Source organism: Centruroides vittatus, unplaced genomic scaffold, assembly GCF_030686945.1.
Source record: "Centruroides vittatus isolate TY-2023 unplaced genomic scaffold, ASM3068694v2 contig_717, whole genome shotgun sequence".
NCBI lineage: Eukaryota > Metazoa > Arthropoda > Arachnida > Scorpiones > Buthidae > Centruroides > Centruroides vittatus.
In genome coordinates, this window is record NW_027122456.1 from 5360038 (window position 1) to 5377550 (window position 17513).

Here is a 17513-nt window from a genome sequence, read left to right on the forward strand (position 1 = left end):
GTGGCCATGTCCACTGAATAAGCTTGTTCAGAAGCCACTGTTTGATGCTTTTTGCAATTATGTTCAAAAAATATGGAAGAAAAGACTATTTATAATTTCTAATTTCTAGTTTTTTACATCTTAGTTTTCACTAAAAGCCAAATACTAATTTTGTTTACTTTGTATCATTTATTTTGATTTATGTATCCTTAGTGTTATACTCCCATTGGAGTGGTGCACTTATTTCTAATAAAAAAAAAATGTAACATACAAAATTCATACAGAATAAATTCATATATTGCAAGAATGCTGTTATTCCTCAACAACAATCAAATGAAGAAAATGCTGAAACAAAAGTAATGAACATGAAGTACTAAACTTTAAAACTATCTCATTGAAAAATCACTGGTAAGATCATCCTCATCAGAATCTTCTCACTAGAATGTTTTTGTATGGTTGAAGTAGATGATAGTTTCCAAATGTAACATTTTATCATTGTTGCTTTTAAGTAGCTCCTTTGCTAATAACAGTGCTTCACAGGAATCAATAAGAACTTGATTTTGTAGTTTAGTTTTTATTAAATTTAATTGCAAAAAAATACATTCAACTGCTGAATGAGGAAGCAATAAAAACATCTATTTACTGCCAAAGTAAAGTAAAAAAGTATACAATAAAAATGAATGTTTTGAAAGGTACTAAATTGAAAGGAAAGGTTTTAGGATTTCATGAATGGTACTAGGAAAATGGTATTGGGTAGCTTGGTATTGGAACAAGTAAAAAGGTACTAGATTAGTACAAAAGTACTAGGTGGAACAACACTGGTGCCGGCTTTGTAGCCCAGATTCTGTTACCTGGCGTCGCTACTAGAGGCGCCTCGATCTAGTTTCGTCGTTCCTTCCACTAGCTCTATATAACAGCCAGGAAAGTAAAAATTGCAATTTGTTTTAAGACAATATTTTTATATGGCAGTAGTCTGGTACCTACTCACTGTATTAGTGAGGTATGCCTGAATTTAAATAATAATACATATTAAATATAATAAAAATTTTATATTTTACATTTAAATTTTGTTATTTATTATAGTTAAATTTGATAAATAAAAATAATATTGTATAACATTCCAAAACAGTATAACTTCAAAGTTATTAAAAGTTTTTAAATCAAACTAAATAAAACTATTTGCTCTTATCAAAATAAATCTTGAAAAACACTTAATTCTCCTGAAAGCAATTTTATTTACTTTTTAAAATAACTTTTTTTGGTAACTTGAAATTTTATAGTAAATTTAATTTTAAAAAACTAATTATCAATTAAAAATTATTTTTGCAAATTTATTAAACTATAAAAATCAAGTTTTAAGTTTTAATCTATTAGGATATAAAAATATTCCAAATAAAATTTACTTACTATTAGCAGACAAATCATTTTGATTGGTGTTTCTTTTAATTTTAACAGGTCTTTTAATTCTACATATTTTCTTTGAAGAACCAGATTTTGTCTGTTGAGAAAAGAAAAAAACAAAAATTATATTACAAATGAAATCTGAATATAACTATATAAGTAAATTAGCAATAACTTCATGCAATTATATAAATAATTAAAATGTAAACAATCAAAAATGAAAAATTTTATTAATAAAGGAATTGTAAAAGATTGGATTTTTTAATTAAATTTTTTACTTTAAATTTTATATTAAATTGATACTATAATGTGTGTTGTGTAATTTATTAATATGTGATTCATAAATAATATCAGCAAAGTGTGTTTGATACACAAAAACATTCCGCACAAATGTCAATTCATTAACTTAAAATATTTAAATGAATTTGTAATATTCTATGACAATTAAAAAAAATTTAAAAATCATCCTTATGTGATATATAAAAAACATCTTTAAATATCCATAAATAATTAATTAAAGTTTAAGCAAATGGCATAGATTAAAGACATGACTGTAAATATTTTTCATAAATTAAATACATTTTAAATGTTACAGAAATAATTTAAGAAAAGCAAAGATATGTAATACAATACCCAGAGGTCATGCTGCATAGTACCAGAATCACCAATTGGAAATAAAACATAATCCACTCATTTCAAAATTCAGCATAAAATTTAATCACAAGGAACACTTCAAAAAAAAAAAAAAAAATGTCGTTCCCTGTGTGATGAGAATCATGCACTACATACCTAGTGATGTCATCGACAAGTTTGGACAGGAAAGTGGAAAGTGACATTCAGAACCAAAAGCAGTTTTCATGCAATACCACCCAGTGTTTCCAGATTGGAGATTTTTTAGGGGAGACATTTTTCCTTTGCTTTGATCTTTGTTCAGTAGACTGAACAATTTTTACATGACAGAACCTGTGAAGTACTGTTAAGCACTGTGATCAAATGTGTTATTCAGTATCATTCATTATAATTAATTCTAATTTCTAAGTGACAGGGCTTAAAGTAGTCATGACAATGAATATAAGTGAGAAAAGAGAGTCCACACTGAAAGAAAGCTAATACAGTAGAGCATCGATTATCCAAATACCAATCAACTGAAACATCGGTTAACTGAAAGCATTCCAGTCAGCAAATTCAAATTTCCGACAGTACTGTGGCTCTGAAATATTTGGATATGTCTTGGGCTACTACTCCAATATTATTTTTATTGGTGTGCGTATTTTAGCTGGCAGCACTGGAGTGACCATGAGAGGGCAACGAGATAAAATAACTCATTGTTGTTCTATGGGTACATTCGTAAAGTCAAATCAATTAAAACGCATTAGTAATGAATCAGTCAAAATGTAGTAGTCTTGCTCAGTGCACATTTTCTGTGGTGATGACGTTTCAAACGAAACTCTAACAAAGTTCATGAAGGAAACAGTTAGTTTACTTCATTAAGAAAATGGTGCCTGATAATATTGATGTTTCTAAATCTACTTGAGTGTTTAAATTGCGAATTAAAAAGTGATATGATAGAAATAACTGTCCACCCAAAGCCAGCAGCGCCGCTAGCTGTTTGAGCGCCTGTGTGCAATACCGATTATGCCGCCCCTGTTTAACTACAACTACTTACGCTGAGCTTGCCAGCAATACCAATTTGCTGCCCCCTGAACGTGCCGCCCGCATGCGGTGCACACCTTGTACGCCCGCTTACGGCGGGCCTCCCCCGAAGCAATCTAAGAAAAATATTTCAGATAAGGCTGCTCTAGCAACATTCATATCTTCGATTTTAGAAACAGTCTTTAGTTATAAACAAATTGGTCAAAAAGTCTAATGAAATAAGAATAACGATGACGTCATTCTTGTTTAACTTGTTCGATTTTACGAACATACCTATTTTGTTGATCGGAATGTTTTTGATACTAGATTAACTTCCAAAATATATATATTTTTCGTTTTTATATTTTTCAATATATTTATTTTGTTTGTGCGAAATAAAGAAATAATTTTTAACGATACAATGACCATGATTATTATTTTAAAAAATTTTTGTTAGGCTTAACATTGACAAAAATTCAATGCAAAGCAACACATAATGGAGAAAAGTTTCAACATTGGATAGGTTAATATATTTTTTCATACATGATCAGTTATTTGAACAATCCTAGTCCCAAATTGTTTCGGATAATTGATGCTCTACTGTAGGGTTAACCCTTAACCTGTTAGGTGGGGATACTGCGACCCCGGTAAAACTTTCGACTGGCTTCTACTAGTCTGTCAGCCAGTGCCATTGGTGGAAACTCAAGATACCTTCAAGTTAGTTGTCCTTGAGCTGTCAGAATGTACTGTACATGTGTTTCACTGTAGCTCCATATTTTTTACACAAGCTTAAATTTTTTGCTTTGGGGTCAAATTACCACTCCCAGTTCTGTATTTTATTTATAAATGCATTTTTAATAATATGTGGTTAATAAGAATTATTTTAAGCTTATAAACATAAATTTTAGTTATCAATATAGTACAAGAAAAAAAGTAATCTAAATTTACAAATACACGTATGTACATACTTGTAAATGTACATGTTTACAATTTGGCAATGTTTACAGTACATCGCACACTTTATTTGTGAATGTGGTTTGCTCTGAGACATTATAAAATAAAATGACTTTTTAAGGTTAAATAACAAAATAGTTATTAAAATTATTTTGCGATAGTAGAAAATAAACTTATTTATGTTAAATTTACCAACAGAGACCACTAAATAAGACAATAACACATAGTCACAGATATTTTCATATTTTGTTCTCTAGGATTTACAATGTACAGTATTAACATTTACTGTAAATGTATGTATTTTAATATGATTTTATATACTTTTATTCTTATTTATTGTACATGATTTTATGTGCTTCTAATGCTTTTCTAGTGATATTAGATATTATGACTTCAATATTTGTGGTGGACAGACATAAAGTCAAATAAAATGACTTAAACTTGATTTTTATTTTTCCATATATTTCTTTTTGACAAACAACATATAATCGAGAACGACTTAACTCGAAATGATGTAATCCGAGGTATATCTGTATTTCCTGGTTTTTTTTTTTGCTAAGTTCAACTCATGAATCTCCTGCCTATTAAAAGAATTCCAGGTCTCTGTTGGATTACTGTTTTCTTTCATGGCTGCAGTTAAAAGGTTTTGATAAAAATAAATCAAAATATGTTATCTTAGTAATTTTGAAGTTTAATCTTAAAGTTTGGTTAACTGCTTCAGTTTTTGAAAAATAATTTCATTATCACTTCATTCCTAAAGCTGAATGTTATTGCCACTCTCAGAATGTACTTTTTAAAAGTAAAGTAATGCTAATCTTGATAATGTGCTAGGTCATCTGATATCTTTGTTACAAGAGTGGAAATGGTTTTCTTACCTGTAAACACAAAAAGCCTGATTTAACAATGAATCCCAAGGGATAATTAACACTTTCCAGACTGGGCCATTGTGAATGCCTATGAAGACTTGGGTTTTTGATTATTTTTAAAGATCAATAATATGTCATAATATTTTGGATTTGTTTCTTTGTACTTTTGTTAATATGAAGCAGTTACGAGAATGATCATTAAAAAATTGTTTTAAAAATTAGAATAAAATGTATTTTCTTAAATTTAAAAAAAGCTTGATATAATAGTATGGTGTTTACATTGACAGCTTAACAGATTCAATTTCTTTGGTTTCAGTGTTAGAACTACAATAGACCCAAAAAACCAGAATTCTCTTCTAGATAGCAGGCTAAGTGAGTGTTCAATGAACTCATCTGTACCAGTTTACCAAATGGCATTTTTGTGAGAGGCTGTTTTATAATAGTGAACTTCTTTTGAGACATTTTCAGTGTTTTTCCAATCTGTTTCTTTGATGTGAGGTATTGTGCATTCAGAATTTGTTCCTCCAGGTCAAATGATTAATCAGAGATTTTATCTGGAAGTTTTGAGAAGGTTGCATTAACATTTGCAGAAGAAATGAAGTTATGGCAAACAGGTGACTGTTTTCTACCATGTATTTCTGCCCAAACTATACTAAATGTTCAGCAGTTTTGGTCAAAAACAGTATGACCATCATGCTTAACCCTTCCCATTCACCTGATTTTATCCCATGCAATTTGTTTTTCTTTCCTTAGATGAAAAAGTTCTCAGACAGAAAAGATTTTCTGATGTGGAAGAGGTGAAACAAAAAATGGCAAAAGCACTACAAAGGCATCAAAACTGATGAATTCAAAAACTGTTTTGAATAGTGGGAAAAAACATCTTGGTAAGTGCAATACATCAAACAGAGTATTTTGATGGTTACTAAAGTTTAAACAGACAAAAATAAATACACGATTTTTATAAATAAATTGTTTTTTTTTTTTAAATTCTCTCTCAGATATCTTTCTGACCTGGGATTATCATTTATTAAATGTAGTAAAGTTCCACTGACCAATAATTTCCTGAATTCCTAATTACTAGCTTTACAAATTTTTCTGTTTTCTTAGGTAGAAAATGAAAATCTAACTAAAAAGATTTTGAAGAAAACTTCCAAAAATATTTATTTTGTCTTTTATAAAAAAAAAAGTAAAATAATTGACAACCAACAACTTCATGCCTTGTATAAAGAAACTGAGGCAAAACAGGCACCAAACTGGCCTACAAAAGGCCCCCCCTCTATATATACATTATTGCACAATGCAAAAGACAAATCTGATGATATCAGGGCTCCTGGTGTGTATAGGTGTTCCCAGTGAGGAACTACAGGTTTAGATGAGACTTGGGGTACATCAGCTCCACCAAACATTCCATTCAACAGAGAGTCCGTGAGTGCAAATATGATATAGACCATGCATGATACACCACTGCCCTGTCTACCTATGTCACCGACCCAGAAGTTCACGTGGACCTGTCCAATGCCAGGCTGATAAAAAGAGCCTTTCACTGGATCACATCAGGGTCCTTGAGGCCCTTGAAATATACAAGGCTGGCCTGGCGGGTAATGTATCAACTTTAAGGACAGCAATACATTATAATATGCCTGGCGCTGCATATGTGAGGAACAAGAAGTCGCTGACACTCCACAAGTGTGTATTATTTATGTTTATACCAGTCCCATTGTTAATACACATATACATGGGACATCCTACGAATTTATACATAGATGGCACGCTTTTGCAACAGTTAAATACAGTTAATAACCATATTCCAATTTTATTTTAAAATTTAACATTTGAAATTGTTTGATACCAGGCATTCTACATTTGGAATTCCTTCTCAATTTAAGCTGAAGCAGACCTCAAGTGAGGCCAAAAACATTTGTTTCGTGAATTTTAAATGTCATTGGACATAAAGGTTCATTGAGAGTGTTCATTAATACCGGTAATCACGTTAGAAGGTATTGTTAATAACTGATTACTATATTATTTTTATATTCTTTTTTTTTGTATTTTTACAAATAGATATATTGAAGAAACTACTTACCCTACATCCTTGGCACTGTTTAGATTTAAGAGAACTTCCTTTACTTGTACTTCCACATTTCTCACAAGATTCTAATTTAAGAATTAAAAGAAAAAATTAAATATTAATGTCTAGAACATTACATCACAAATTTATGACATTATTGGTATTTTCATTAATAAAATTCTTCATTCTAACCTTATACACAATCATAACATAAGCCTAAGAAGTCTCCTATTATAAAATAAGGTTGTAACAGTATCAAATCAGAGTAATTGTTTGTTTAAAACAAAGTAATATTTAGCAAAGCATTAACATCACTTGATGTAACATGTTAACTAAGAAGGAAATTCAATTTCCTAATGCTGAAAAACAGAACAATTCACAAATTGTTTAATAATGTTTATGAGGATACTTCAGATAGTGAAAATGAGTTATGGAAACTATACGTGAAAATCTGCAGGGAGGAAATGGGGTCAATTAACTCTAATCACTTATCTGTGAATCAGTATGATTAGGCCTGCTCACTTTGTCGGTGGATGGCTATAATTGTATTAGGTAAAAAGACTGGAAAATCATAAAATCTTCGCCTCCAGTCACCAGTTAAGAAGTAATCCGTCTTAACTCACAATTTAATCTATCTTTATATACACGTTCAAAATGGGGAGGGTAGTGTTGATTTGGAGAATGGAAGCAAGACGAATCCAATTACTGAACTATTTATTAGATACATAGATTTTATATACAAATGCATACAAATATTATAATAAGCTAACAAGACTCAAATATAGTGACTCTAGATATATTGGCAAAATACTTTGGATTAACTAAATGTACAAAATGGCAAAGCTACTTATCTAACTAAATGATCCCTTTCTTTGGGGAGAGGGCTTACAATAATTTATATATTTACCAAGGAGAACCTTTCTTCTTATTCCTTCTTATGATGGAGAAGGGAGGACTAAGATGGCTAGTAGTCTAACATATGACTAAAGTTTGGTGACAGAGCCCTGATGGAAGGAGACTTCCACCTTTTATAGAAAATATGAAGACCAATCAGGTCTATTGTTGATGCAGCCATTTTATAACTAACTTTCAGCCTAGCAGAAAGTTCAACCTCCTCTGAATCACAGGAAACAAAAGAGAAATGTTGAAACTAGATAAGATTTGGTCTTTCTTTCCTTTTGTAAAATAAATCTAATTTTCTACTAAATTTTATAAATCTCTTTAACCTTTAAAACTGTTTCCAAACCCAGGTTCTCACATGGTAAGATGATATACTTATGAAAAAGTATATCATTTACCCAATTAACAAGGCAAGTAAATTGGGAAACTGTATAAACTTCAAAGAAAGCTAAGCAATATCTCAAGCATGGCGATATGTCTGAAGACCATCGCCATGTTATTCCCTCAATTATCAGCCATAGCATTAAAATACAGTTATGAGGGTACTATCATTCAAATCTGTACTATCAATGCATTTAATTGACTCAAGAAATTTGTATTTGAAACGTTCAAAATTCTCGGAATTCCACAATCGGAATGATAAGAACCTGAAGCAGATTCTGGATTAAGAATTGAAAACATTAGTTCAATTACACTTCAAACAGTACCAGAAATCCAAAGGCTTAGAGGTGATTATTTTATTGAAAAAATACAGAATTAGCAAAACTACAAAACACAAACTACATTAAGTTTGATAATTAAATTGATATAAAAATAAACAACTACTAGCCCGCTATAGATAACGATCAACCAATGCCGAATTATTGGGCTAGCAAATAGTAATGTTAATAATTTAATATTAATATTTATATAGTAATATTTATTAATATTAATAACCAAATTATCTTAAATTATTAATATTACTATAGCCATTTGCTAGCCCGATAATTCGGCATTGGTTGATCGTTATTAAATTGATAAGCTGGAAAATAATATATATTTGTATTTTTAGATTCAAATTTTATAATCAATATTGTCAAAGAACATATTCTCAATTGAATATGAAAATTTATGAAATATGATCATCTCAAGGCAATAAGGAATAGTCAAACAATCTCATTTTCAAAATATGACATTATAAGTATAGTGAGTTATTGCTCAAACATTATCTATGATGTTCATTAGACTATAATGGAAAAAACCAATCAGCAAACTCACTATTAACAAACTTGTGAAAAATGAGAAGTCAAAAATATACAGGGTGACAATAATTAACCCGTACAAGTTTTTTGTATCACAAATTTATTAAAGAAATGAAAATTAGCAAAACAACAGCATATAACAGTGACAATACTTTACGTATTAATCAGATATTCAGCCAGTTTCAAAGTGGCCTCCTTTTGCTTTGATGCAGAGCCCCAAACACGTTTTGAAATTCTCAGCGATGGGCCGCGCTCTTCTGGAGACAGTTTGTCTCACTCCCAGCGCAAGGATTGCTTCAGCGACTCCAAACTTTCATGGCGCTTAGAACAGGCCCTGGCCTCCAAAATGGACCACCCACTGTAGTCCATTGGGTTCAGATTTGGCGAGTACGGTGGCCATTCCGCAGACGAGATGAAATCGGAAAAATGAGCCTTGCACACTCCTGAGTCTTCTTCGCCCTGTGTGTCGGCGCCGAGTCCTGCTGAAACGTCCATTTCGCACTGCCAAAATGCTGCTGAGCCCACAGAAGTACCACAGCCTCGAGAATGTCAAGGTGGTATACATCTTGATTGATTTTGGCCCCTTGATCGATGAAAACAAGGGGTGTCTTGCTGCTTGCACAAATTCCGCCCCAAACCATGACTGACATTGGATTTTGTGATGTTCGATGACGGCTGAGCGTCCGGGAGCCCCCACGGACCAGTTCCTGTCGTTTTGATGGTTGTACGTGGAAAATCTTCTTGTCTCTGAAGAGAATGCACTCCCATTGTCGACCTGCAGCCCGACGCTTGAGTTAACGGGATCTTTGGAGTCTCATGCACTTGTTTTCATTGGTGAGGAGCTGAACCTTTTGGAACTTGTAGGGCTTGAGTACGAGTTCCTTTTTCGCCATTAACCGCACCGATTCGTGATTGATTCTGATCTCACAAGCAATTTTTCTCATGGAGACCTTCACATGTCAGTCAACTCGCTTTGTGATGATCTTGCGATTCCTAGACGTGTTGACAGTGCGCTTTCTTCCACGTCCGGGACGGTCACCATTGTGGCCAAGCTCCTTGAATCGCCGAACTGCATCTAAGACTGTCATTTTTGGAACACCGAGCAGACGAACAATTTCACATTGATGCTTTCCTTGCCAGAATAGCTCCAAAATTGCACAACATTTGTTCGACACCATTAAAAAAATAAAGAACTAACCCTTATTACATCAAAAGTACATCTACACGGGCAGGAAATCATGGAGAATTAAACAATAGTATGTAAATTAGTGACAGTAAAAAAGTTCAGGTGCAGCATTGCTACAAACTTTGTATGGGTTAATTATTGTCACCCTGTAAAATGAAAGTTAAAAAGATATTGGGACAAATTGATTACAAATGACTCACTAAAACCTTTGACTATCCAGTAAAAATATTTAATTGAACTAACTAACTAACAAACATTTTCAACCTTAGTATTCAATCTTCATCAGGGGACCTATTTTGAGCTCTTCCGATAACTCAACAAGAGCAATACACAGGACATTCGTTAAGTCCCCTTACCGAAAGAGAGTTAATGAACCTTAGACAAATCGTTATTCTGTGCTCCACGTTAAGTGGGTTTTGCTATGGGTAATCAGCCGAGCAGTGGCGTAGCGTAGTGGGGGTGGCGAAATTTTCCTCCGCCCCGGGTGGCTGACACCCACACTACACCACTGCAGCCGAGATGCATCTGGGTTCCATGCTATCGATAGCTGTTACATTTTAACCAATCACAGATTAGTAGTTTTTTACGTTGTACATTGTTTTTTTACGTTTTACATTGTATTTTTGTCACGTGACTGCAACCCGCCGTTTTCTAAGCGAAGCACATGGTTTTAGTATTGTCATTACCAGCGCTAGTCAAATAGTTTTGTGTTAAATTGTCATCAAAGAAGGGACAACACACCCAACGAACTACAACTTGTCAGTTCAAAATATTAGTTAAAATACTTTGGTTCTAGCTGGGGTCAGATTTAGGCATTTCGAAGTCCAAAGCCGAACTCTATGTGAGGCCCTTTACCAACCCTTTACAATTCTAGAAGTCAATCATATAAAAAAAAGAATTAACATAACCATATTAATTTTAATAATGTTTTGTTGTTAAAAAGTATTTGCAACATATTATAAAATAAGGTACAATTTATAGAAGGAAACACAAAAACTTTCATTTGTCATTTTTTGATTGCTAGAAGCTACTAAAAGCTAAGAAAAGTTACAGATAAAAACCAAATAAATTTTGCAGTAAAAAGAAGAAATCACTAGAAATGTAACATAAACAATATTGGTTATTAATGTAATTAAATACTACAAAAAATAAAAGTAGTATAGTTTGTTAATTTGTAAAAAAAAAAACAAAATTTATATCAAAATTCAATTTTTTGTAGAAAGTTTTGAGCTCCCTTCAAACTCGAGGCCCTAATTTCCTCTCTCTCCAATTGCTGGTGAAGTAATATCATCTTTACACCTAAAGTGGCCATGTTCTTTTTACTTTCATTACATTCCTAATGGCAGCTCGAGAGTGACTGATAACAAAAGCTTAGTTATTGCACTTGGCTATCAGAACCAAAAATGAAACTTGTGGCTCGGAATAGCATTTTTAACAGTTGATTAAACGCGAATCACTTGGTTCCGATAGAAACTGGTTTTTATCGTATTTGTTAGCTCAACGATACAACTCAGAATAGGTCCCCAGGTTAGTTAGTTCAATTAAATATTTTTACTGGATAGTCAAAGGTTTTAGCAAGTCATTTGTATATTTTCCAGTATCCTTACAAGGTGTTTAACCTTTTCTCAAGACAAATTGATTATTTATGCATGCAGAATTCTTTTGCTACAAATTTCTTCTTCTAACTTGAACTGTAGTATTTATTCTTTTCCAAAACTTTCTATACAGTAGAGCATCAATTATCCGAACACCAATCAATAGAAACATCAGTTAACCAAAAGCATTCCAGTTGGACTGTGTTGAGACGTGTCGTGTTGAATCGAACATTTTTGATACTAGATTAACTTCTAAAGTATAATTTTTTTTGTTTTTTTTTTTATTTTTCAATATATTATTTTGTTTGTACAAAATAAAGAAATAATTTTTAATGATACAATAGCCACAATTATTATTATAAAAATTTTCGTAGGCTTAACATCGACAAAAATTCAACACGAAGTGACACAACGGAGAAAAATTTTAACATGGGATATATTAATATAGTATTATTGGGATATACTACTATACTAATTACATGAGATATACTAATATACTATATTAATAACGCATTTTTTTGTACATAATCAGTTATCCGAAAATTCAATTTTCCAAACCCAGTCCCCAAGTGATTCAGATAATCAAAGCTGTACTGTAGTATTTAAAATTCATACAAAGTAAATATATCACCTTTAAACTTGGAAATATTTTTATAAATAAGAAATACAATAATAAAAAACAGTGCATGATTTCTAAAAAGATATACATTTTATCAAAATGTAACTGACAAAAATTAATTTATTATTTTTATAAATTAGACTTCATTGTTTTCTTGATATAAAATCAAGGTTAAGTCAAGTTAGAACGTGCATCTCACTGTTTCCTTGCTGGAATTAGAGACGAGCCACCATCTTGGCTACCTAAGGTAACCTTAACCAAAATTTATAATTATTTATTTAAGATTATAAGCATTTAATCTAAATTTTAAAATAATTCCATTATTTACTATTTTATTCATTCTGTTTTTTGCAAAGTTAATGTTGAAAAACAAATTGTCATCGTCAAATCTTAAATCAAGTGTTGTTATTGAGTGTTATAGTATTACTAGAATATAAGTAATGCAATGTTTACCAAACTGCAGTTTGCAGACAATACATTTTGTATGTGTCTTCCATCCAACACCATACTCCACAACAGAAACAAGCTTAAACAACGATGACCCAAACAGTGCAAAGTCTGTAGGTAGTCCTATCATGTTTCTTGTTTATAGTGTTTTTTATATAGGTCAGCACTAAATAATTCTGTTTTGCAAATGACTATCATGTGTGTCTGTTTAAAAAAAAACATTGAGAGAGAAAGCAATGCTATACTGCATCTGTATCAGTACCAAAAATAAATAAATTGAAAAACTTTTTAACCCGGGTGAGGTCGCAAAGGTCAACAACCTATAGAGGTCGCTGCGGGTCACCTCGACCCGCATTTTAGATATTAATTTTTTCTTAACAGTTCAACTTTTTTCACTTTTTTCTTTTAAATATTATTTTTCATTCTGTTTAGTAATTTAATAAATATATATGTTTACTTTGTAAGCCTTAGTTAATTATTTATTAACATTCGAATTTACATATTAAATTTTGGGGAAAATTTTTATAAGTATCTGAAAAATTTTAACTATTTAAAAAAACATGAAACAATTAGTGATGATAGAAGTTATTTTTATCATAGAAAAGGTATGTCACTTAATGATTTTAAAAAATTATATTTATTTTATTTACATTACATTAATAATACAAATTTACGCAGAAGTCAAGGGTTGCTGCAGGTCACCATGACCCCAAAGAGCAATTATCTCTTAACGTGTTCTGAAAAACTGAGTAACAGCGATATGTTCCGATAATAACAATAAATTTAGGAAGCTATTGTGAGTCCCATCGGGGCACAATTCTAGATGTTTATGAGGGGGTCGGGACCTTAACAGGGCGTTAGAGCATATTAATAGGAACAAAAAAAGTCTAATAAATTATGGGTGTACGGGCGACCCTTCGCGAGATATAGGCCTCCCAAAATGACTATCGACGTTGGAACTGACGCCGCTTTCTCTGCTAAGCCTATCGCGCATTTAACAGGCAGCAAGCCCTATTGGGTGTACTATAGATTACTCCCTATGGAATTTCAGGACTTTGATTATATATTTGAACTTAGGGGACCGAGAAGAGTTCAACGGTACCCTATTTTTGGACCGGAGACGAAAAATAAACGTTACTTATGGCAGCGAACATGGTGGCCCGACTGACCTCTCGTACGGGCGTCACCACACGCCGCCATGTGCTAAACTAGTGATCGATTCACGGTAGTTCTTGAACGAAGTAAAAAAAGGGGGAAAACATCTTCTAAAGGCAATTTTAACGGCAAGCGACGCGACTCCCGATCGCGATAGCGAGGCCGGAACCGACGTAGGCACATCTTTCGAGGGCTATATCTCGCGAAGGGTCGCCCATACCAAGGCCAGTTGATCGCTTCGCTAGTAAGGCCGTCCACCAATTCTCTCTGTCTATTGTACTGAGCGTATAGACGCTAGTTGATATTTTCTCCGCTTGTGGCACTGACGATCGGTGACCATCCATCGTCAGCGTTTCAGTATAGAGGAGTTTGGAGACGTCGTTGCGTTAAGTATTTTTCTCATTAATGCAGGATGAAAACTTTTGACAATCAAGAAATGAGCTGCTGCAAACGACGTTCCCTAGTTCGTGAAAAAAAGCATGGGAATTCTTCGAAAGAAGCAAAATAATAATACAGTATTTTTCACACCTTTATTTTTATAAGACGTTTTCAGGAAGAAATAATAATCGAGTATTATTGGCATGGAAAATACAAACTTTTTCACACTAATACTATTTAATGATCTCTTTTCGATTCTTAAAGATACCAGTAGTTAATCGTTAATTTAAATATTTTTTTTTACTCGAAAAGTACGCAAACTTAGCAAAACTAGATTACCTATAGTGTCTACTATAAAAAATTGCACATTTTCGGACCATATATGATAATTTATTAAAATTCTGTGTATTAAATCTGTTATAAAATTATTACTTTTGTTAATGAAGAGTCTAAGAATAAATATCGATATAACCTTTCGAAAAAATTTGCTTATTTTTTCGCAAAAATAAGCACATTTTTTTAGATTAGTAAAAAAGTTTCGAAAAATTTTCGCGGAAATATGGTGATATTGAAGGTAAGAATTTATTATAATTAATATTGGAGAAGTACGTAGAATTGTGAACAAAAGCAACATATATTGTTTTAAAGTTGAAATTAAAAGTATAGCTATGGTAAAAGTAACATTGCTTCAGTTTACATCTCTAATATAAATAAAATTCTTTATAGAAAAAGCAGAAGTTTATTACATAAAAAAAATTAATTTATTGAATAAAGTGTACACTGTTTTTGAATGAATTTTACAAACTGCAGAAAACAGAAATGTACTTAGCTTCCTCCTCATCAGAAATTTACAATATGAATTAGACTTAATATTTACATTTAATTACATTAGACTTTTAATATTTTTCTAGAAGTGGGCTTATGATACAGTCTGAGAACTTTTTCCACAGTTTGACTTAATTGTCCAGTCCAATTGGTTAGTAAAGGGCTAACAAACTTTGTTGCTATAATATTGCACATGCGATTATTGTGATTTGAATGTGCACCATCAGTGTTAGCCTTACACCACAGTACAGGGCAGTTTTTCAAGTATGGCAAAATGACCTTTATCAGCTTAACTTTCAAACTAGCCTGACAAGGATTTGTGTATGTCATTACATCATCAAAAAAATCTGTAAGAATTCTAATCACTCCCACCAACGCTGGTCTCGGATAACGAAGCTGTCCTCTATCTTGGTTTGATATTAAGCCAAAAAGAGCTCCATTACTTGCAGGATGGTTGAGGATTTCAAGGCACTCATAGCATGCAACCTTCTCTTCAAGAACTCTAATTAAGTAACCACTGATAACTGCCAGAGAAGCATTTTCAATTGTACAGGGAACACTGCAGTCTTGTGTAACAGATTGCAATTTTTGCAAAATAGACAGTGAAGAATCATGCAATTTACAGACTTTATCTTCAACATTATAATTGGTTTCTGTCATAACAGGTAACAACTTTGAGGAGGAAGAAGAGCATGGTGCATTTCCATTCTGTGCAGCCTGTAAGATACCAACTTTTAAAATCATTTGCGTTGTAAGAGATGCTGATCGTGCATCTAATTTGTCATTTCCTCCATTAAACTGACGAATGCAGCTAAAGAATGACTCAATTGGATCACTGTTAAATCTCTCGTCAAAACATATCTGAATTTGACGGTATTCAGCAAGTACTTTACAACATCAACTGTGCTGAGTGTTGTCAGATAGAGAGCTACACAATGAATGTATTTTTATCTATATACCAAGCTGCTGTTGAAGAGAAAGTCCCGTCAACTGTGTATAACTCACGAATAAATATAACAATATACAAGTATAACTATATATAATTATCACAATTTCATAAAATAGCTATACCTGCACACAAAAGTACAAAACGACCAATTCACTGAACGCAAGTCTCACCGTTAACTAGCGGCGAAAAATGAAAACAGTGTGAATACGGCAATTTTCCTTACAGCGGACAGCCTTACTAGCGAAGCGATCAACTGGCCTTGCCCATACACCCATAGTTTATTAGACTTTTTTTGTTCCTATTAATATGCTCTACAGCTCTGTTAAAGTCCCAACCTCCTCATTTGGACCTAGAATCTTGCCCACATCGGTAAAACTTAATTATTAACGATTCAGTCGATCATGAAATAGGGGGTGCGGGTCAGAATGGGTCATGCGACCCCTCCCGGGTTAATTACTCATTACACTTTCATGTAAATACTTTTTTGAAAGCAAAAGGAAGAAATTAAGTGATTTGGCAAATCTTTGGGTTGCTGGAGAGTCATAAATAAATCAAAATTTGAGAAACATTACCTTATGGCTTAAAAATATAGTAAGGTAAAAGTTTAGCCAATTAATTGATTCCTCACTATTGTTTCTTTGAAACAGTGCTTCATATTACAATAGACAAAGCTAGCGTTTTATTATACAGAGACTTCACTCTCCCACAGTCACATGTATCTAGGATTTCATTTAAATGAAAATGAACTTCCTGTAAAAATAAACTGGCCAATCAAACCGCACTATTAAAATGAAACCGATTATTTTTAAGTTAAGTTTTTTACACCCGAAATGAATAGCATCTTTAAAACGATATAAAATGGAGAAAAATAGGGCCAATCACTCACGTTCTCCACGAATGTTTTCGAAGTTCGATTCTTCGACATTTTCGCCGTTGCAAAAACTTCTCTTTTTATTTTCTTTCATTTGAAAGTCATTTACACGTGCTTACGTTTAAAATATCAAGTTTTTGGACGTCCCTCGTTGTTTATTCTTGGAGACGAGAACCCAAACTCACGTTGGCCGCCATTAAAAACAACACACTGTACACCGAAATGTTCTAATTCTAAATTAATTATATAATCCAACTAGCAACTTTTTTAACATGTTAATATACCAACACTTTACGTATTAATAATTTTACTTATTAATACGTTATGAATTACACAAAACTTAACGCAAATTCGTCGTAGAAACGCGTGCACGTCACGGATATTTACCTCAAAGTAGCGCCAATAAAGTAATTTCCCTCTAATAGGGTTATTAATTGTAAACTTTAA

At 32.4% G+C, this 17513-nt stretch overlaps 1 protein-coding gene across 1 annotated transcript in view; it reads right to left on the reverse strand.

Moving 5' to 3' along the window:
* LOC136980732 (uncharacterized protein PF3D7_1120600-like) overlaps nt 1-17367 on the reverse strand; it is a 109322-nt gene extending 91955 nt beyond the window's left edge. The window contains exons 1-3 of the mRNA XM_067276930.1: nt 17082-17367; nt 6916-6986; nt 1387-1477 (exon numbers count right to left, since the gene is read on the reverse strand). Of these exons, the coding sequence (XP_067133031.1) occupies nt 1387-1477; nt 6916-6986; nt 17082-17160 (241 nt within the window). The 5' untranslated portion in view covers nt 17161-17367. The remainder of the gene's footprint in view (nt 1-1386; nt 1478-6915; nt 6987-17081) is intronic.
* Nucleotides 17368-17513: the final 146 nt, after the last annotated feature.